Below are 18,688 nucleotides of genomic sequence, written 5' to 3'. Positions count from 1 at the left end.
TAAGAGAGGATATGAAGCAGGAAATTGGAGGTAAGCGAAGGCAACTTTAGCAGATGCTTTGCAGTAAAGGGAGATTGAGACATGGAATTGAGAAAAGTGGGATTTAACCAGAACAGGAGTTTAACCAGAAAAGGGTTTTGAAGCAAGAGAAGGGCAAGAGAATTGAGAGTAAATGAGAGGAAGTGATTATGAGAACATAAGGTTGAACTTTCTATTTCTTTGATTAGTGAGGTAGAGCATTTATTGCATATTTCCTGCTGTATATGTTTTGTGTATGAATGTCTTTGCATATTTATTGGTGGTTCATTTTTTTCTTAGAGATATTATTTTTCATTTAATAAAGAAACCAACCCTTTTCACCTGTATTGCAAGTATTTTTCTGCTTATTTTTGTCATTTGTCTTTGACTTGAATTGTTTTTCTATGTATAATCATAGATTTCATGTCATGTTTAGAACAGCCTTACTTATTCCAAGATTGTGAAAAGAATATACCTTTGTTTCCTTCTAGTACTTTTATAGTTTCACTTTTTATAACTTAAAATCTTTGATTCATATGGATTTCATTTTGGTGAAAGTTGTACAGTGGGAAGATCTGGCTATATATTTTTTCCCAGTGATATTTATGGAATGGTGCATCTATTCCTCCACTGATTTGCAAGACGGCTTGTATGTTTACAGATTTTTTCTGGGTTCTAGTCAAGTACATTGATCTGTCTATACCTATACCAATATGAATTTATTTCCATTTCCATAGCTTCACCATACATTTATTCTCTAGGATGGCTAGGTCATCTTCCCATACCGTTATCATTACTATTAACTTTACAGATTTTCCTGAATACTTTTGTGTGTTTATTTCACCAGGTAATAACAATAAATAATAACAACACTCATTGAACCCTTATGTGTGATACTGTACTAATTGTTTTGCATATATAATATTTTCATCACTATGAAAGTCCTATTAGGGGCATGTAGTTACTGTCCCCATCTTAGAGATGAGTAAACTAAGGCATGAGAAGAGTAAGTAACATGTGCAGGGTGACTCAGCTGGTCAGTGGGAAAGCTGTGGTTTGAACCCAAGTAGTCTGGCTCCAGAGACGATCCTTCTACCCCTCTAGAAAAGCATTAGAGCCATTTGATCTAAATAATTTAGATTTACAGTCTAAAAATCCTGTTAGTATTTTGATTAGGATTACATTGCATTTATAAATTATTTTAGGTACAGTTGACATTTATATATGAAATCTTTCTATCCAGAAACAAGTTATATCTTTTCATTTATTCACGTCTTTTATGACCTCAATAGACTCTTAAAAGTTTTCTTTATATAGGTCTTCCATGTTTCGTTTTAAGTTTTTTCTTCATGTGTTGTGTTTTATTGCTATTATTAATAGGATTTTTCTTCTAACATGTTTAACTTTTTTTTTTTGGTTTATTGGAAAGCACTTAATTTTTTCTGTTAAATTCAAACTTAGTGATTTACTGAATGTTCTTGGTTTATCACTTAAGTGATTTCTGGTGAGCTTTTTCAGAAATATCATCATCTCACCTGCAAATAATTACTTTGCTTTTCCTTTCCAATATTTGTATTTGTTCTTTCTGAACGCTGCGTTATCTTATTCTTTCAGAACAGTATTAACTAATACTGATGATAGTGAGCATCTTAATCTTATAAATGCCTTCGATGTATATCCCATTGTGATACTGATTTCCGTTTTACTTTTATGTACAAGTATTTATCAGCAAAGTATAGGGAATTTTATCAAATATCTTTCACTGTCTATAGAAATCATACTGTTTCTCATTCACTGTGTCGGAATAGTGAACCCTATTATATGTTTCCTGATGTTGTACTAATCCTTGCTTTATTCTTTTAATGTGCTACTAGATTTGGTATTTTGTCTAGGACTTTTGAATTGATGATCATTAGTAAGTTGAGTGCATGTGTGTTTAGTCTTGCTCAGATTTTAGTTGACTGTTATTCTGATTTCATAGAAAGAATTTAGACTCTTTCGTTTATCTCTTCTTGAAAAGCAACAGAATTACCTGTCCTTTAAAGATGTGAAAAAATTCACCTGAGAAAACATCTAGTTTTTTCTGGGTGGTTAACTGTTAGAAATCTCTCTCCATTTATTCAGTGGTCTGTCTAAAGACCATTTAGACGATTAGAGACCTTTTCTTTTTCTATAATTTTATAAATTACTTAGAATTATAAATGTAGTTATAATAATTTATATTTTACTAGAAAGTTGTTTCATTCAGATTTTCACATTGATTTTCTGATATTTATACAAAATATTCATTTATAAAGTGTTTCTTAAATTCCATTGCAGTTATAGTTACTTCTCCCCTTGCATTTTAATACTGAATATTTTGCCTCTTAATTTTTCTTTAGGATTAAGTGAACTAATGGTTTATCTATTTTAGTGTTTATTTTTTTCAAGATTCCAGCTTTTGGATTGATTTGCCAGTTACACAGCATCTTTATTTTTTTTAGTTCAATAATTTCTGCTTTGTATATGTATTTTTTCACATGTGTAGGCTCTGGGAATTGAACCCGGGTCTCCAGCACAACAGGCAAGAATTCTACCACTGAGCCATTAGTGTACCACCCCAATAATTTCTGCTTTTTATATTTAATTCTGTCTTAACACTTTCCTTGGGTTTATTTCTTTATGCTTGCATTTCATAAGTAGAAATTCATGTACGTTAGAAAGCTTTGTGTTTTTTTTTTTTATAAATGCACATTTTACCTATGAAGGAAATAATAGTTTATTAACAACTTAGTGTGCATTCTTATAGTCCAAAAGCAAAGGAACCACCTGCTTCTGGGACCGAATTAAGTTTAATCTGCTGAGGGCTTTGTTGTTAACTAATTTGTTTCCCCATTTGAGAAATAGACTAACAGGACTTACAGTGGCTGACATTAGCTCGCTGAGTAAATTGGGAGTTTTCATAAAACAGGAGGAGGAAGGTAGTTGGGAAGGTTGGCACTTGTAGAGGATATGGGCAAGAAAGAATGAGAAAAAGGCTTGAGTAAGAACTGAGAGTACACGAGGGACAAATCTTGTGGGATTTGCCATTTTGCTTAATGAGCGAGAGGGGAAAATAAAAACTAGATCTACAAGGGATGACAACCTTCTCCCCTACCTTTGCCTATCAGTTTTCATTCTATTAATAGCTTATATCTGAAGGCATTAAAAACCACCAGCCTTTTGTAGGGGTAAAGTTCAGAAGCATTGATTTTCATTGAAGCTATATTTATTTTTAATTAAAAAGACTTTTTTAGAGAAGTTGTGCGTTTACAGAACAAACATGCATAGAATACAGGATCCCCATACACCACCCCACCACCAACACTTGCATTGCTATGGAAAATTTGTTACAATTGATAATATCTATTTTGTAACTCTACTATTTTTTAATAGAAGTTACATTTGTTACAGTTGGTGCAAGATTATTAAAGTAGTACTTTAACTATCATCAGTAGTTTACATAAGGGTGTTTTTCCCCATATTCCAGGCCTATTTTTTATGCATATCTTTATTACTCATCTGCCCATACACTGGGTAAAGGGAGTGCAGTCATAAAGTTTTTTACAATCAGATGGTCACACGATAAAAGCTGTATAGTTATACAATTATTATCAAAGATCAAGGCTCCTGGATTACAGTTCACTGATTTCAGATAATTCCTTCTGGCTATTCTAATACACTAGAAACTAAAAATAAATATCTATATAATGAAACAGAAGTCAGAATCATTTGGTAAATCCTAATTTCTCAGTTACACCTTGTCCCTCTCATTTGATCATTCTATTTTCAAGGATGTCTGGGCAATCACCATTTTAACTTCTTCATGCTGTAAAGGGGTATAGACCTTGTGGGGTAGAGAAATGTGAGGTAGTTGTTTTTTTTTTTTTTTAAAAATGTGTCTGTGATTATTGTTCAATTTAATAGACACACTAGACCAAGACATATTTTACTGAGATAGGGATTAAAGAAGTTCTCCCAAATTTTACTGACCCATTAGTATTTATTAAAACTTTTAATATGATTGTAGTACTTGGGGCACTGTAAAATCAGTATGACATCTATTCTTAAAGGACTTAAAATTAGATAATATACACATTGCATGTTTTTCATTATTTTATATAATCTATTACATTAAATATGCTATTATTTTATATAATCTATTACGTTAAATATGCTATTACTACATCCTTTGTACAATATAAAATATATAGGGGTACTAAGTAAATATTATCTGTCACTTAGGTCAAAAGCCAGAGTAAATATTTATACTATAACACTGAATGTGCTGTTTTTAGACTAACCATGTAAGGTCCTCTTTGCTGGAGCCACATTATACGTAAAAGTTTTCTCTAATCTTGTGAATTGTCAAATGATCCTTTCTATTTTGTGTGCTTATTTACCAGTTCTTTGTCTGCATTTCACTGCAGTTTTGTCTTCATTTTCCTGAAATAACAGCAACGCTTAAGTATACTGACTTGTTTCTTCAGTGAGGAAAAAAAAAAGCAGTGTTTCCCCATATTTAGTTCAATAATGTTATATGTACTATGTGGAAGGTATATATTAAGTGAGGTTATTTTTTTTGTCCCAACTGTTGTTAAAGAATAATGGAAATACCTATTCAGTATCTCATGGTTCATGGTATTCATGCCTAGATCTGTGTTGTCCACAGCATAGTGGTAACGTGTCAAACACTCTACTAGTTAGTGGAACTACAATTCATTGCTCTTGAGAGCATGATTCAGAGTGTTTCTGGTTTTGTCTAGGTGTTTCATAAATTATGATAATATGCTTGTCTGAGCTATATGAAACAATTTGTCAGAGCGGTCTATTGGTTTTCAAGGATTTGTCTTGTATCTTTTCCTTAGAGAAATGTTATGTTTCTTTTCTGCCGTGCAGATGAGTATGCTTTGGAGAATTTGGTGGGAATGTGTGGGAAAATGTAAGCAGAACTTCCCTGGAAAGAAAAGCTTTTTATACATGTGAAAATATGTCAAAGAAAAGGCCTCAGCCTGCAGCTTTAATCAACACATGCCACAGTTATCAGCTGGCAAGAATCGTGGGACTAAAGATTGGTCTGTGTCTCAGTCTCTTCCAAATCCTGAAAGGTGCTCACCTATTCAGAGCTGCAGTAAATAGTCTGTGGTGGGATTCCTTAGAATGTATTCATACGTTCTTGTTCTAAATGACTTAAGTTGAGATTGCATAAAAGCAAAAAATATAATTGGTTGAACTTTGCTCTTTTGTGGAACCGTATTCTAATTTATCTAAATTCATTTGTTGTAAGTGTACATTACTTAAGAAAGATGTTTATGTGGGACTTTAGTGCAGTTGAAACACTACTACATGCAATCAAGCACTAAAAATAGCATGCCATATGAACATCTTTTGAAAGTTTATTGACTATAATCATGATATTATCCCTTAGTATGCTGTTTGTCGTATTACTATGAGAGTCTTAATGGTTAAAATTCTGTAGTTATTTGAAGATATCGTCAGTGGCAAATTTAGGTGTTGAATTCCAAGGCCCCAGAATAGGCCAGGCACAAAACTTTAAATTTTAAGACTCCTAATAATGCAACAGTTTTCATTTCCGAGGCTTTATACACAGTAGTCTAATATAAGGACTGTGGAAGCAGGCAAACCACAACTAGGATTCAACTCTACAACTATGGGCTACAAAATCTTTGACAGATAACTCAGCTACTCTATTTTTTTTCTCTAAAGAAGGGAGATATAAGTATACATACTTCTTCAGAGCTGTTGTAAAGATTCTTTAAGCTATTGCTCAACAACAGTAATAAAGCAAACACTTCTATAGTCCTTACTATGTGCCAGTAAGCACTAGACATATATTAAATGTCTATTTAATAATTACATAAATTGTTACCTCCTAACGACAGCCCTGTGTTATGTGGTAGGTACTGTTATATCCTGCACTAAATGTTGGCAAATAATAACACCAACAAGAAACATCACAAAAATTCAGTATTTCTCAATCATCTTTTGGTGGCAGTAAGAATACACTGAAGATGTTACCAGTTTCTATTAAAATTTAAATTCCTGTTATATGTTATATTTAAAGATTTTTCAAACTACGTTTACCTTACTATTTTGATTTATCCTTCCTTTCTTGATATTGTATCATTATTATTAAGACTCATAACCAAGAGTCTTAATGATGTCTTGATAAACTATGATTGTTAAGAACATACCACCGTTTGGACAAACTATAATTTATTATATTTTTTAAACAAAGGTTAAACACTTTGGAGGTTTGGGGATAGAGATAGAAAGACAAAGACAGATTGGGATAGCTGGCAACTCTTACTAGCGAAGGACCTGCGTGATTCTTCATGTTTTTTGGTGTTAGGGCTCTTGTTTTAAGATTATCTTCGTAGAGGCACAACTGAAGGTAGATTCTGAAACACAGGAGAACTTGCCTATTATCTAAGTCACAGCAATCAGTAGAATCAGTTTTCACTGCTCTTTCCTCAGCTAAGTGACCTCAAAGCAGAAAGCCAGGGAAAATAGTCATTGATTTGCCATCTTAGCCAGTAAGATGCTTTTTTGGATATTCTGGTTACCCTACATTTTCAAAACATGCTTTGGGAAAATTCACAAGGTAGCTATAAGTTATATGCAGTCTCTTTGTTTTGGATATTTGGTTTACAAACTTCTGTATCACAGTGGCAGCTTATTCTTGGGCAGGCAGGAGTTTTTGCTAGGTTCCTAGAAAATGGCAGGTATTCTTAAAAATTCTTAAAAATTCTGGCCTGCGGTTGACTTAGACAAGATTAAGCACCCTGTACCTCAGGAGAAAAGAACTCAATGAAAACTGTGAAGCAAGCAAACAGCTATTCGAGCCAACATGTATAAATGTCTTAAAGCCTCCACTCTAGGGTTAAACAAGCAACCCACAGCTAATAAAATAATAATTTAAAGTGAAGCTACAGTATTATATCATTAAAAAGCAAAATTAGCATCAATATAAAACATGGCCACCTCAAGACACAGAAAAAGCAGTACAGCCTCTTCACAAAATAGGAATTTCAACTATTCATGCATGCCCAAGCAGAAAGAAACCTTACTTGGGAACCATAACTAGTGGAATACAGAATTAATTAACCCTCGGTAAACTAGTCTTGTTCTTATTTTACCTTACAGTATATAATACCAACTTTAAAGAACTTTAAATCATTTAGTAGATTATTGATCAGGAGCCCTTGTAGGTAAAAATAAAAATTAATAGCGTTGTGCATCCTTTGCCAGTAAGAGTCCCATTCAAAAAAATGTTTTTTAATTAAAATTTAAATTAAAATGTGTGTGTGTGTGTGTGTGTGTGTGTGTGTGTGTGTATGTATATATATATATATATATTCTGGTCTTACTATCAGTTAAAGACTCGTCATGAAACCTTTGTGGTCAACTGTTGTCCCCACTTTGAGAATCAATTTCCTTACTCACGTACACAGTTCACACACACTGCTCAGAATGTGGCTGGAGTAAAAGAAATTCCCCATGTTTCCATCTTGACATGTATTTTCCCTTTACTATATATTCAAAGGGAGTTTTTCCTTTACTATGTTAATATATTGAACAGACTTGCTTAGATAATATTTGTGGAAACATAAATTTAAAGAAGAACTCCTGAGAGCAATTTAACAATATGTAGCTAGTTAAAATTTTTCGTTTTGACTCAACAACCCCATCACTACTAATCTGACAAACATTTAACAAATACTCAAAGATGTATTTACAAGAAAATCTATTATGACATTGTTGCTTATGCCTAACTTCTGTAAAGAAACTAAATTTATCAATAGGTGATGATTGGTTAGATTATATACTGATATACATAGGTTATTATTTGGCAAAGAACTCAGTGGCAAAACAGAAAGTATAATGTGATCCTGTATGTGTGTTTTTAAATGTACACATATACATCTATCTTTGGGTGTTACAGGATTTATATTAAATATATATGTATAAGGTGAGAATCTGTGTTGCCATTAAATTAAAGTAAGGCATTGAAATGATTAGTATCATGCCTACCTATCACTTAGAAGTAATTAATACATTTTAATATTGTTGTTACCTTTAAGAGAGTAGAGAAAGGAAAAATAGGGTACATTTACTTATTTTACATGGTAAAATTGTACATGTAAAAATTCATTGTCTGAATTTTTAAAAAATGAGCATGTATTAGTTTTGTAATAAAGGGAAAACCAATTGCTCTTGGGAAAAGATCTGGAAAAATGTCCTCACAGTCAAGTATTACTAATAGAATGAGACTTGTTATCTACTTCTGATACAAGGGAGAATGAAGAATCCCTAACTTGGGCAGAATGTTAACTCAGATACCCTTTTGGGCAGAGGGGTCTTTCCAAGCTCTATAAAGGCAGTTTTGGTGGATGTGTTTGGCCATTGACATATACATCCATTCTTTGAATGTATTTTTTTCTTTCAGGTTCTCAGGAGTAGGTGTATCTATGTTTGGAGGGGCAAGAGAGCATCTGTGTGTATATAGTTTAAGTGTTTAGGTGATTATATCTGGCAAAAATGGTTAAGAAATCTAAGGAAGAAATGGGGAAAAAAGTAATTATTGCTTAATTATCTAGGCAAAGCAAATCCTCCCATTTCTCCCTTCTTAGTCTTATTTTAGCAAGTAAGAATCACCCTGTAAATAGGTGAGACAAGGTATTCCAATGACCACACCTAATGAAGTACTAAATAATTTACCCCATTTAGAGTGATTATTACAAGAACTCTGAAGGAAAATATTGATTGTATTAGGCTGTTAGTTGTAAAGGATTTTATGCTCAATTAAGTACTCATGGTTCTATGAGGCATGGAAGTCATTTAGGATAATTATATATTTTTGTAATGCTGATGTTAAATTTGACTGAATTTCATTAAAAATTATGAAACATGTGCCCATTTGAATGTTCCTAAATGCTGATTATTTTTTCAGAATAATAGACTACATGCAAACATTACTTAAATCATGCCTAAATAACTTGTAGAAATTTGGCTAAATTGGTTGATTCTTTCTGAAATCAGGGGGATGGAGAGATTAGTATAAAGTGCATTAGCCACAGAAGCCACTTAAAATACCTTTGTGAATTTGATGATGTATGCTATTTGATTAGCTTTTTAAGATTGAAGGCTTAATAAGCAGTATTGTTTAGAATTAGTTCATTATGATGGGAGAGGATTTTAATGTAGGTTTAAGAGCCCAGAATATGAAACCAGACTGTTGGGGTTCAAATCCTGGACCCACCACCCTTCTGCACATATAATCTTAGACAAACTCCTTGCCCTATCTGTGCCTTAGTTTCCACATGTGTAAAGCAAGGCTATACTCTATAGATGGTAGGTAGGTGCTTTATTTCACAGGGGTGTTCTAAAGTTGTTGTAAGAAAAATGAGTTACTATGTATAAGGACTGGCACATACAGTAAGTGCTCAATAAGTGTTGCTATTATCATTTGCCATTTTGGCCAGAGGGTCCTAGAAGTGCTATATATAGATGTGTGAATGATGACAAATAAGCTAGTTGCTTGCATACCATGGTCTCTAAAAAAAGATTGTTGAGTTATAATCTATTTTAAATACACTTTTTTAGTTTCCATTTTTCTGATGTATACGACCCGATTTTTATAGTGGCTGGTTTTGATGATTTGTTTCCTGTTTGTATTACAGTGACAAATTATAATACTGTGGTAGAAACAAATTCAGATTCAGATGATGAAGATAAACTCCATATTGTGGAGGAAGAAAGTGTTACAGACGCAGCAGATGGTGAAGGCGGTGTGCCGGAAGATGACCTGCCAGCAGACCAGACAGTGTTACCGGGGGGCAGCGAGAGGGGAGTCAGCGCAAAGAGCTGCTGGGAGGACGAGGGTGAGTTGGTTTCATTGCAATATTCCACCATTCTTTAGGTTCTTTTAAAAAATATAAATTATTAACTGAAAAAAGATAAATTGAATGAAAACTTCAATATGAACAGCAATTTATTTGTCTGGTAATCAATAGAAGAAGTGGAATATGGAGCAGAATAATGAAAGTTATTTTGACCATTTGTACAATGCTTTGTAGTACCTTAAATTTTAATAGATTTTTCTAACCAGGATCTTAAAGCTTTCTATATACTGTGGGTATAATTGAATTTACATTTAATTTCATATTGCAGCCCCCTAAGGAAGATTCTACTTAGAAACCAATAAAGTATATTTTGGTATAGTAACATTATAATTCACATGCAAAACATAAACCAAAGGCATATTTTTAGTTTTTGTACGTCTTTCTATATACTCTGTACTACAAGTAATGTTTGTTTTCAGAATTTTTGTTCTTTCACTTGCTTGAAATTTTTACTCAAGTATAATTTTTACTTTTGTTGAAATAAAGCATGGTTTAATGAAAGGAATAGTGGAGGAATAGCAGTAGACTGGCTGCTCTTTCAGCAAGTAAATATTGAGTATTTAACCCCTCTTCCTCATGTGTCACATGGAAAAAATGAACAATAGTCTTTTTTCCAGCTTTAAAATTCTTCTTTCTACTTTTTGTAATAATTGCGTTATTTAGCCTGTCTTACCAGGACTTAACAACAGTGGTGTCACAATATAAGGATGTGAAAATGGCAGGTAATGTGAATTAGAGGGGAGGGGTCAAGGGTCAGGAAGCCAGGGATTGACAGTGGCTAAGAGGAGCAAGCAAGGGATCAAATCCATGGTCAGCCAAAGAAGTTGGCAGTAATAATTCAGGTTCAGGGAGGTCATCTAAACAAGGTATCAAAGCTAAGACTAGAAAATCTTGGAAAATGCAGGTCAGAGAATCTGGATAACCAAATGTGGAAGCTTAGATAAAAGTGTAAATGATAAGGCCCTAGGCAAAAGAAGTTAAAATTTCTACACTATGACAAAAGGGACTTTTGAAACTGTATAATCAGCCTCCTCATTTTATAGCACTATTCATTTGTCTATGCAGCAGAGTCTGCAGAATTGGAATTGTAAACTAGAATAAGACTCTGCCACTATATGAATCATGTTTATAACTTAATGGAGGAGAGAGGTAAATAAAATGCAAATATGTTTTAGTTTGCTGGATGTGTAAATGGAGAGTTCTGTGGGAGCATTAAGGAGGAACATCCAGCTCAGAAAAGCAGGGGAAGTCCTAGAAGAATTTCTGAGTAAGTGAGACAGTGCTGGTGCTGGGTCTTAACGGACCAGTAGAGGTGAATTAGACAAATGTGCTTCAGACAGAAGCAGAAATGTGCATGAAGCCAGAAAGGCTTAAGCAAAGGGTGCTTTCAGGAAAGGCGATTAGGGAAGTATACACGGGAAAGAATATGTTGCTAAATCAAAAAATTTGAACTTTATCTTAGAAACTCTGCAAAGAACATTATCAATATGTATTTTAGAAATAAGTCTGGTAGCAATATGGAGAAGGAATTTTAGAGAGAGTCTAGATGCAGTGGGTAATGCCTTCAGTAGGAAAGTTTAAATAATTCAGGCAGTGGCAAGAGTTTTTTAATAAGATCAGTGGGCCTTGACATGAGATAAATAGGCAAGATTTGAAAGAAATGCAGGTGGTAAAATATAGTAAGATTTGGTAACCAAGAGGGATGGACTAAAATAATTCTCAGGTTTCTGAAAACTACAGCCTAGAGAAGTTAACTTGCTTAATTTTTATCACAACTATTTAATGACATGGCTGTTAACCTGTGAAACTTTAATGCTAAATTTTAATACAAAAATTTTTGGAGCAAGCATTCTTATGTATTTTCTGTCCATGGCCAAAAATTTTCTTACGTGTAGTTGGTACAAAGTCTTAAGATGAATGTAATAAGGGAATGATTTGTCTGAAAAGGAGGAGACAAGAATGAAAGGGGTGAAAGGAAAATAAGCCATGAAAAATCAGAGAAGAAGTTCTCAGTGAAGAATATAGATTATTTGGACTAACCCTCCAACTGAAAACGACTAATAATGCTAAATTTAAAGAAACTTAAATCTTCTTGAAAGCTTGCCAGCTATACAGTAAGACATAACAGTTCAAAATCTAAGCAAAGAAAGCAACCCATAGAGGTAACCCTAGCAGAGCATAGAAAACTCTGCCACTTAAGACATTGCCTAACCAGGGTAAAATAAGATGTGGTTTTCAGATTTCTGAGAGGAAGCAAAGTCCAGGACCACCAAAGAAGGAAGTTTAATAGCAAATCCTCTCCCAGAATAGATTATATCTTTTTAAAAATATTTTTATTGACAAATCTCCATACACATACAGTTCATACATGGTGTACAACCAGTGGCTCACAATATCATCACATAGTTATGTATTCATCACCATGATCATTTTTAGAACATTTGCATCACTCCAGAAAAAGAAGTAAAAAGAAAAAACTCATACATCCCATACCCCTTACCCCTCACTCTCATTGCCCACTAGTATTTCAGTTGACCAATTTTTTTTACCCCTTATCTCCACCATTGAACCAACATATTTTAAGAAGAAACAAATAGGACTTCTAAAAATGAAAAATAGAATAATAGAAATTAAAAACTCAGAGGATGGATTTAATAGCAAATTAAACAGAGCTAAAGAAAGAGTTAATGAATTGGAAGACTGGGAATGATTAAACTGAATGCAGTTTGGAGGGACAGAGATGGAAAAATATGAAGAAAAAAAAGGAAGTAACAATATTTGAAGAAGCAGTGGCTGAGGATTTTTCAGAATCAGTTAAATAAATTTACTCCTGGACACTTAATGGTGAAATTACAGAACATCCTAGACAAAGATAAAATCTTATGACTAGGTAGGAAAAAAAGTAAGATTGAGTTAGTGACAGTTAGCCTGACAACTGAATTCTCATGTACAATGAAGAAAGCCAGAGAATAATAGAAAGATGTCTGCTAACATAGAATTTCTGTACCTAGCAAAGTATCTTTTATGAAAGAGGATAAAATAATGAAACAGCTTTAGACAATTTTCAGACAACAAAAATAGAAAATCTGTTATCAGTACACCCTTACTAAAGCAAAATTTAAAGGACACATTTTAGGTATGAGGAAAGAAATCCTTAATAGATGGTCTGAGATGTAAGAAGAGCAAAGAAAATAGCAAATTTGTGGGTAATGATAAGAAACATGGTATTTCCCATGAAAATACTAACCAGACATAGCAGGCGTAGTTAAATTCATTGCAGACAATGTATAATTTAAGGCTAAAAGCATTGTTATAGAGGATGGGATCGTTTTATATGTTGAAAAATACAAATCACTAATAAGATACTATTTTAAATGTGTTTGCAACTAATAACAAGACCTTAAAATGTGTAAAGAAAAATAGGCAGTGTTCAAAAAGGAAAAGACAAATTCACAATCATTAGTGGGAGATTTAACATACCTCTCTTAGTCATTTACAGCGTAATCAAGTAAAACCAGTGAAGTTGTAGAAGATGTGAAAATATCAATAAGATACATAGACATACTTAAAATCATGTGCTCTGTAAATGCAAAATAAATATTCTTTTCAAACTGTACATAATATTTATAAATATTGAACATATACAGGGTCATAAAATTAATCTCAACCAGTTTCAAAGGATGAAAATCATACAGAGCATGTTCTTGAACATAATACAATTAAGTTAGAAATAATAAGACAAATAGAAAATTGTACTTGGAAATTTTAAAGAAACTCAACTTTTGAATAACCCTTGGATATTAAAGAAATCATAATGAAAATGAGGAAATATTTTTAACTGAATCATAATGAAAATATTACATATCAAAATTTGTAGGATATAGTTAAAGCAGTTTTTGAAGGAGGGGTTAGGGCCTTAAGTACATATTTTAAAAAGCATAAAGGCTAAAAGTTAATGTGCTAAGCATCTATCTCAAGAAGTTACAAAAAGCATAGCAAGCTGTGAATAGAAAAGAAACCTACAGTATAAGCAGTCAACATAGGTAATACTTTATTGTTTAAAAACTTTATAACAAGTTTTGATCTTATTGATTAGGGAAAAAAAACAGAAGATACAAAGAGCCAAAAATCAGGAAAGAAATGAGGACCTAACTATGGATGCTGCAGACATTGATCAAATAGTCCAGGATATTGTGACCTTTATGCCAATAAATTTGGAAATGTGGACAAAATATTAGGAATTCTTAAATAAAACTGGGCCAAGGAGAAATGAAATAAAACAAGTAGTTCTGTAACCACTTAAGATATTGAATTAGTGGTCAGAAGTCTTTCCACAAAGAACTAGTAAAGCTATGGAGCAACTGAAGCTCTTCTAGTGCTGGTAGGAGTGCAGAATGGTCCAACCACCCTGGAAAACAGTTTGACAGTTTCTTAAAAATTAAACACACACTTGTATTTGAAACAGCAATCTCTCTCTTGAGTGAGATTGCTCTAGAGAAATGAAAACTTAACATTCATGCAAAACTGGGAACACTAATGTTTACGGCTCTACTCATAAAACTAGAAGCAGCCCAGATGTCCTTTAATAAGTGAAAGGATAAACAAAGTGTGGTACATCCATACCTTGAATTGAGTGTATTGATACACACAACTCAGAAGATTCCCAGAAGACATTATTCTGAGTGAAAGAAGCTAGCACTGTATGACTACATTTATTTGACATTCTCAAAAAGAAAAAAACTATAGTGATGGAAAACAGATGAGTGGTTGTCAGGGGCTAGAAATAGGGGGAGAGTGTGAGTGTACAGGATAGCACTGTGCATTATGTGGGATGATCCACAGTTCTGTATCTTGACTGTGGTAGTGATCACATGAATCTCTACATGGCTTATAGTTCGTAGAACTCTATACACCAAAAGAAAAGAGTCACATTTTCTGTATGATAAAATATATATAGAGAGATGCACAGATACACTTTTGTGTGTATACTTCTTGAAGTATAGTCCTACAATACTATTGTATATAGCTGAATTAGGTCAGCTGACATAATTCAAATACAAATAGTAGATTAGATCAATGTATTATATTAATGTTAAATGTATGAAAATATCCCTGTTCTTAAGAAATGGACACTAGTGTATAGGAATATAGTATAGGAACATAAAGGTATAAAGTAGAGTGGCTTAAATCAGGGTGATAATAGAAGAGATAGTATGAAGGGATCAAATTCTGTAAAGTCAGTAGAATCTGCTGATAGATGTGAAAGAAAGAGTTTAGGATAATTCCAAAGTTTCTTCATTTTATGGTTTAGTTTGGGGGGGTCTCATTATAAGTCATTTATTATTCTTCACTTTATCTTATTATAACCAGTCCTACTTGTTATCTGTTTTAGACCCTGATTCTTCCAGCCATCATGTCCATTTCCTTCCTTCATCTAAAACTGTGATGAGTAGGGACAAGGACAGAAAAAGTTGCATGATGCTCGCTTCCTTCCATTGTCATCAGTCTGTAAACCACCACTTTTTTAATAAATTTATTCAACTATTTTTGAATCCATTGATGTCTTTAGGAATAAACATCATAAGAGATCATGTTAGATTCTTTAATGAAGCCCAAATATAGTAAGGTCACCAATTTTTCAAAACTTACATGGATAGTAATACTGTCAAAAATATCTATGAGGCTGGTTTAAATATGACTTTTTTTTAGTGAATCCATGTTGGATGCTAGTGATCAATGGTTTTTCTTTTCTTAGTGCACAGAAATAATACCTTTGTAGTCTATTCTAGAAAACATTCTCAGGTTGGAAGTTAAATATCTCTGGTCTAGTTTTCAGAAGGTGGTCGAAGGTAGAATATGGAAATTGGAATGGCATTTATCTTTCTCTCCCAGTCTCCATTGTTTCTCAAAGATCATAACCAAGCCAGAGATTTGTGCTCAAAGTCTGTTAGATCTGAACTCTAATTAGTATGAACCAAATGTTTTATTGCAGTGGCTTATCTGTCTTGGTTTTTGATTCTCCCTTTTACTTCTTCAACATCATATTTCCTAGAAAGGAAGCACTAAAAAAATTCTTCTAGTTCCTGGTTGCCTAGAAGATTTGAGTCCAAACTCAAATGGTGGGTAGACAAGGCCCCTTACAATCCAGCCCCACATTATCTTCCTGAACTTGATCTTAAGCCAGTTCCCTAGTCCATACCTTCTCATTCTTCTAAATCTTTGCATATCCTGTTCCCCCTAGCCTGGCATGTCCTTCTCTTTCTTTTCTGTCGGCTCCTCCATGAGCCTTACCTCTTTAGACTTAGAGAATAATTGGAATACAAAGCTCCCATCATCCATAACTTTTTCACATTACATTGTGATTGTTTATGTGTCAATGTTACTAGCCTTAAAAATTCCTGAGGGCACATACTGTATCTTATTGCCCTCTTTATCTTTTACCACTAATGCCCAATAGCTATTAGATATTTAAGAAATCTTCTACAAATGATAAGTTAGACAGTTTCCCTTTTTATCTTTTTAATCTTCAACAGTTATACCATCAATTCAAGAAGATCATCTTGCTTTTTTTTTTTTTAAGCATTTTGAAAGCCTCCGTTCTTTTTCAAATTTAATCTTTCTGACACTGTTTGGGCATTATGTGGTCTAAACTCTTACATTCATCCTTGTTTATGTGACATTCTTTCTGCTCTTTGTAAGTACACTTTTAAAATCTGAGCTACCTGAAGACTACTTGTGTGTGACACTTTTCTCTTTTCTTAAGAAACATTTCATACATAAACATAAATAGAGAATGCAGCCAATTCAGAAAGATTGCAGTTTTTTTCTTGGCCCATGTATATGGCCTCTAGGAAATAGTAAAATAAATGAATTACTTAATCCTTCATCAGTGGTTTTAAAAAAGAACCATAGAGACTTAACACTTCTGGAAAGGTGAAGTAGATGTACTTTTTCTATTCCTTCCCTTCAGTACAGCTAAAAATTCTAGATTGTGTATATAAAACAAAACTAAGCAGACTCTGAAAGGAGAATAGAAGAAGGCAGACAGGCTAGGGACTTCAGAACCTGTATGACATGGCAGTGAGTTCCCTTGGTTTTCTTTTGGCTATAAATCCCAAGTTGGATGCTGGAGAGCAGGGATACGCAAAACACACACGTAAAAGTCTCAGGTAAAGCCTCCTTTCTCCAGTCATCAGACCAGGAAGGGGACAGCTTAGTAAAACAGTAAGCTGTCAGTGATTGTTCTCTTCCAGCCACATTCCCCAGTGAAACAGCAGCTTGTTCCCATTGCTGTCAACGAAGACAGTGTGGGGAGCCTAGACTTCTGCCCTTGCCAGGCCGAAATGAGGCCTCTCCACCCACTAATGTAGTAGTGTCAGAGAAGGCCAAGTAGGGAGCAAGTGTCTTTTCCTGGCTTGATAGCATCTGTAGAGACCAGGTGGGAAGCCTGGATTTCCACACCCACCAGACAGTATCAAGGTGTCCCGCTTTCTCCCTGCTGGGGTGATGTCACAGGAGGCCTAGTGAAGAGTTAAGACTTTCACTACTGCCCAGTGGTAACAAGGCCACTCCCACATTGCATGGTCAGTGAAAGCCACATGGGGAGCAGAAACAAGACATCCCTACCTCTTCCTGCTGGTGTGGTATTAGCAGAGACCTAATGGGGAGCCTGAATTCCATCCCTGCCTAATAGTAATAGCACCTCTTCCCCTTAGGTGGGAAATGAACTTCCAACCCCACTTGCCATTCATGAGAGGAGGTTTTCCCCCACCAGAACAGTGTCAGAGGAGGCCTGCCCAAACAGACAATTTAAATAAGATCCAGTATCTCCTAGCATAACAAGCATGTCCAGGTTTCAAATGAGAATCACTTGTCATTAAAAGCCAACTTGTATTAGAAAAAATAGTTGATAGGTACCAACACTGAGATATGATGCAAAAGTTAGAATTATATGGCAAAGCTTTGAAGCAGCTATCACATTACTTCAATGAGAAATTACAGTCTTGACACTAGAAAAAAAAAAAAGCAAGACAGAGCTCTCAGAAAAGAAATTAAAAATCACCAAATGGAAATTTTAAACTGAAAAATATAATTACTAAAATGAATAACTCAATAGATGAGCTCAGTAACAGAACAGAGAGGACATAGGAAAGGATCAGTGAACTGGAGATTAGAACAATAGATATTACCCACTTTGAACAATAGGAAGAAAATAGACTGAAAAAGATAATAATAACAGAGTTCCAGGAACCCTTTTGGAGCTAACATCTGCGTTGTTGGAGTCCCAGAAGGAAAAAAGAAAAAAGTTGGGGCTGAAAAAATATACAAGGAAATTATGGCCAAAAATTTCCAAAATTTGGCAAAAGACGTAAACTTACGTCTTCAAGAAGTTGAGCAAACCCAAAATGGGATAAACACACAGAATCCACAGCAAGACATATCATAGTCAAACTTCTGGAAACTGTAAATACAAAGAATAATTTTGCAAGCAGGATGAGAGAATACCTGTAAAGGAAAACAATTTGACAGCAGATTTCTCATGAGAAACTGTTTGGGCCAGAAGGAAATGGCCTTCAAATGCTGATAAATTATCAGCCCACAATTTTATGTACATAGAAAATATCCTTCAAGAGCAAAAAGGAAATAGGACATTCTCAGATGGAGGAAAGCTAAAAGCATTTGTTGCCAACAGAACTACCCTTAATGTAGGTTAGAGGAAGTTCTCT

At 34.0% G+C, this 18,688-nt stretch overlaps 1 protein-coding gene across 4 annotated transcripts in view; it reads left to right on the top strand.

Annotated features, from left to right (window-relative positions):
* The window catches only part of ZEB1 (zinc finger E-box binding homeobox 1), a 175,425-nt gene that overhangs the window by 111,431 nt on the left and 45,306 nt on the right, over nucleotides 1-18,688 (top strand). For 3 of the 4 annotated variants that reach the window (XM_077152322.1, XM_077152312.1, XM_077152331.1), the window contains exon 2: nucleotides 9,741-9,941. The exons of the other annotated variant lie outside the window; for it this stretch is intronic. In XM_077152322.1, coding sequence (XP_077008437.1) covers nucleotides 9,741-9,941 — 201 coding nt within the window. The remainder of the gene's footprint in view (nucleotides 1-9,740; nucleotides 9,942-18,688) is intronic. 4 annotated transcript variants of the gene reach the window in all.

Source organism: Tamandua tetradactyla, chromosome 1, assembly GCF_023851605.1.
Source record: "Tamandua tetradactyla isolate mTamTet1 chromosome 1, mTamTet1.pri, whole genome shotgun sequence".
NCBI lineage: Eukaryota > Metazoa > Chordata > Mammalia > Pilosa > Myrmecophagidae > Tamandua > Tamandua tetradactyla.
Note: the sequence above shows the minus strand (reverse complement) of the source record. Positions and strands in the feature narration are given on the sequence as shown.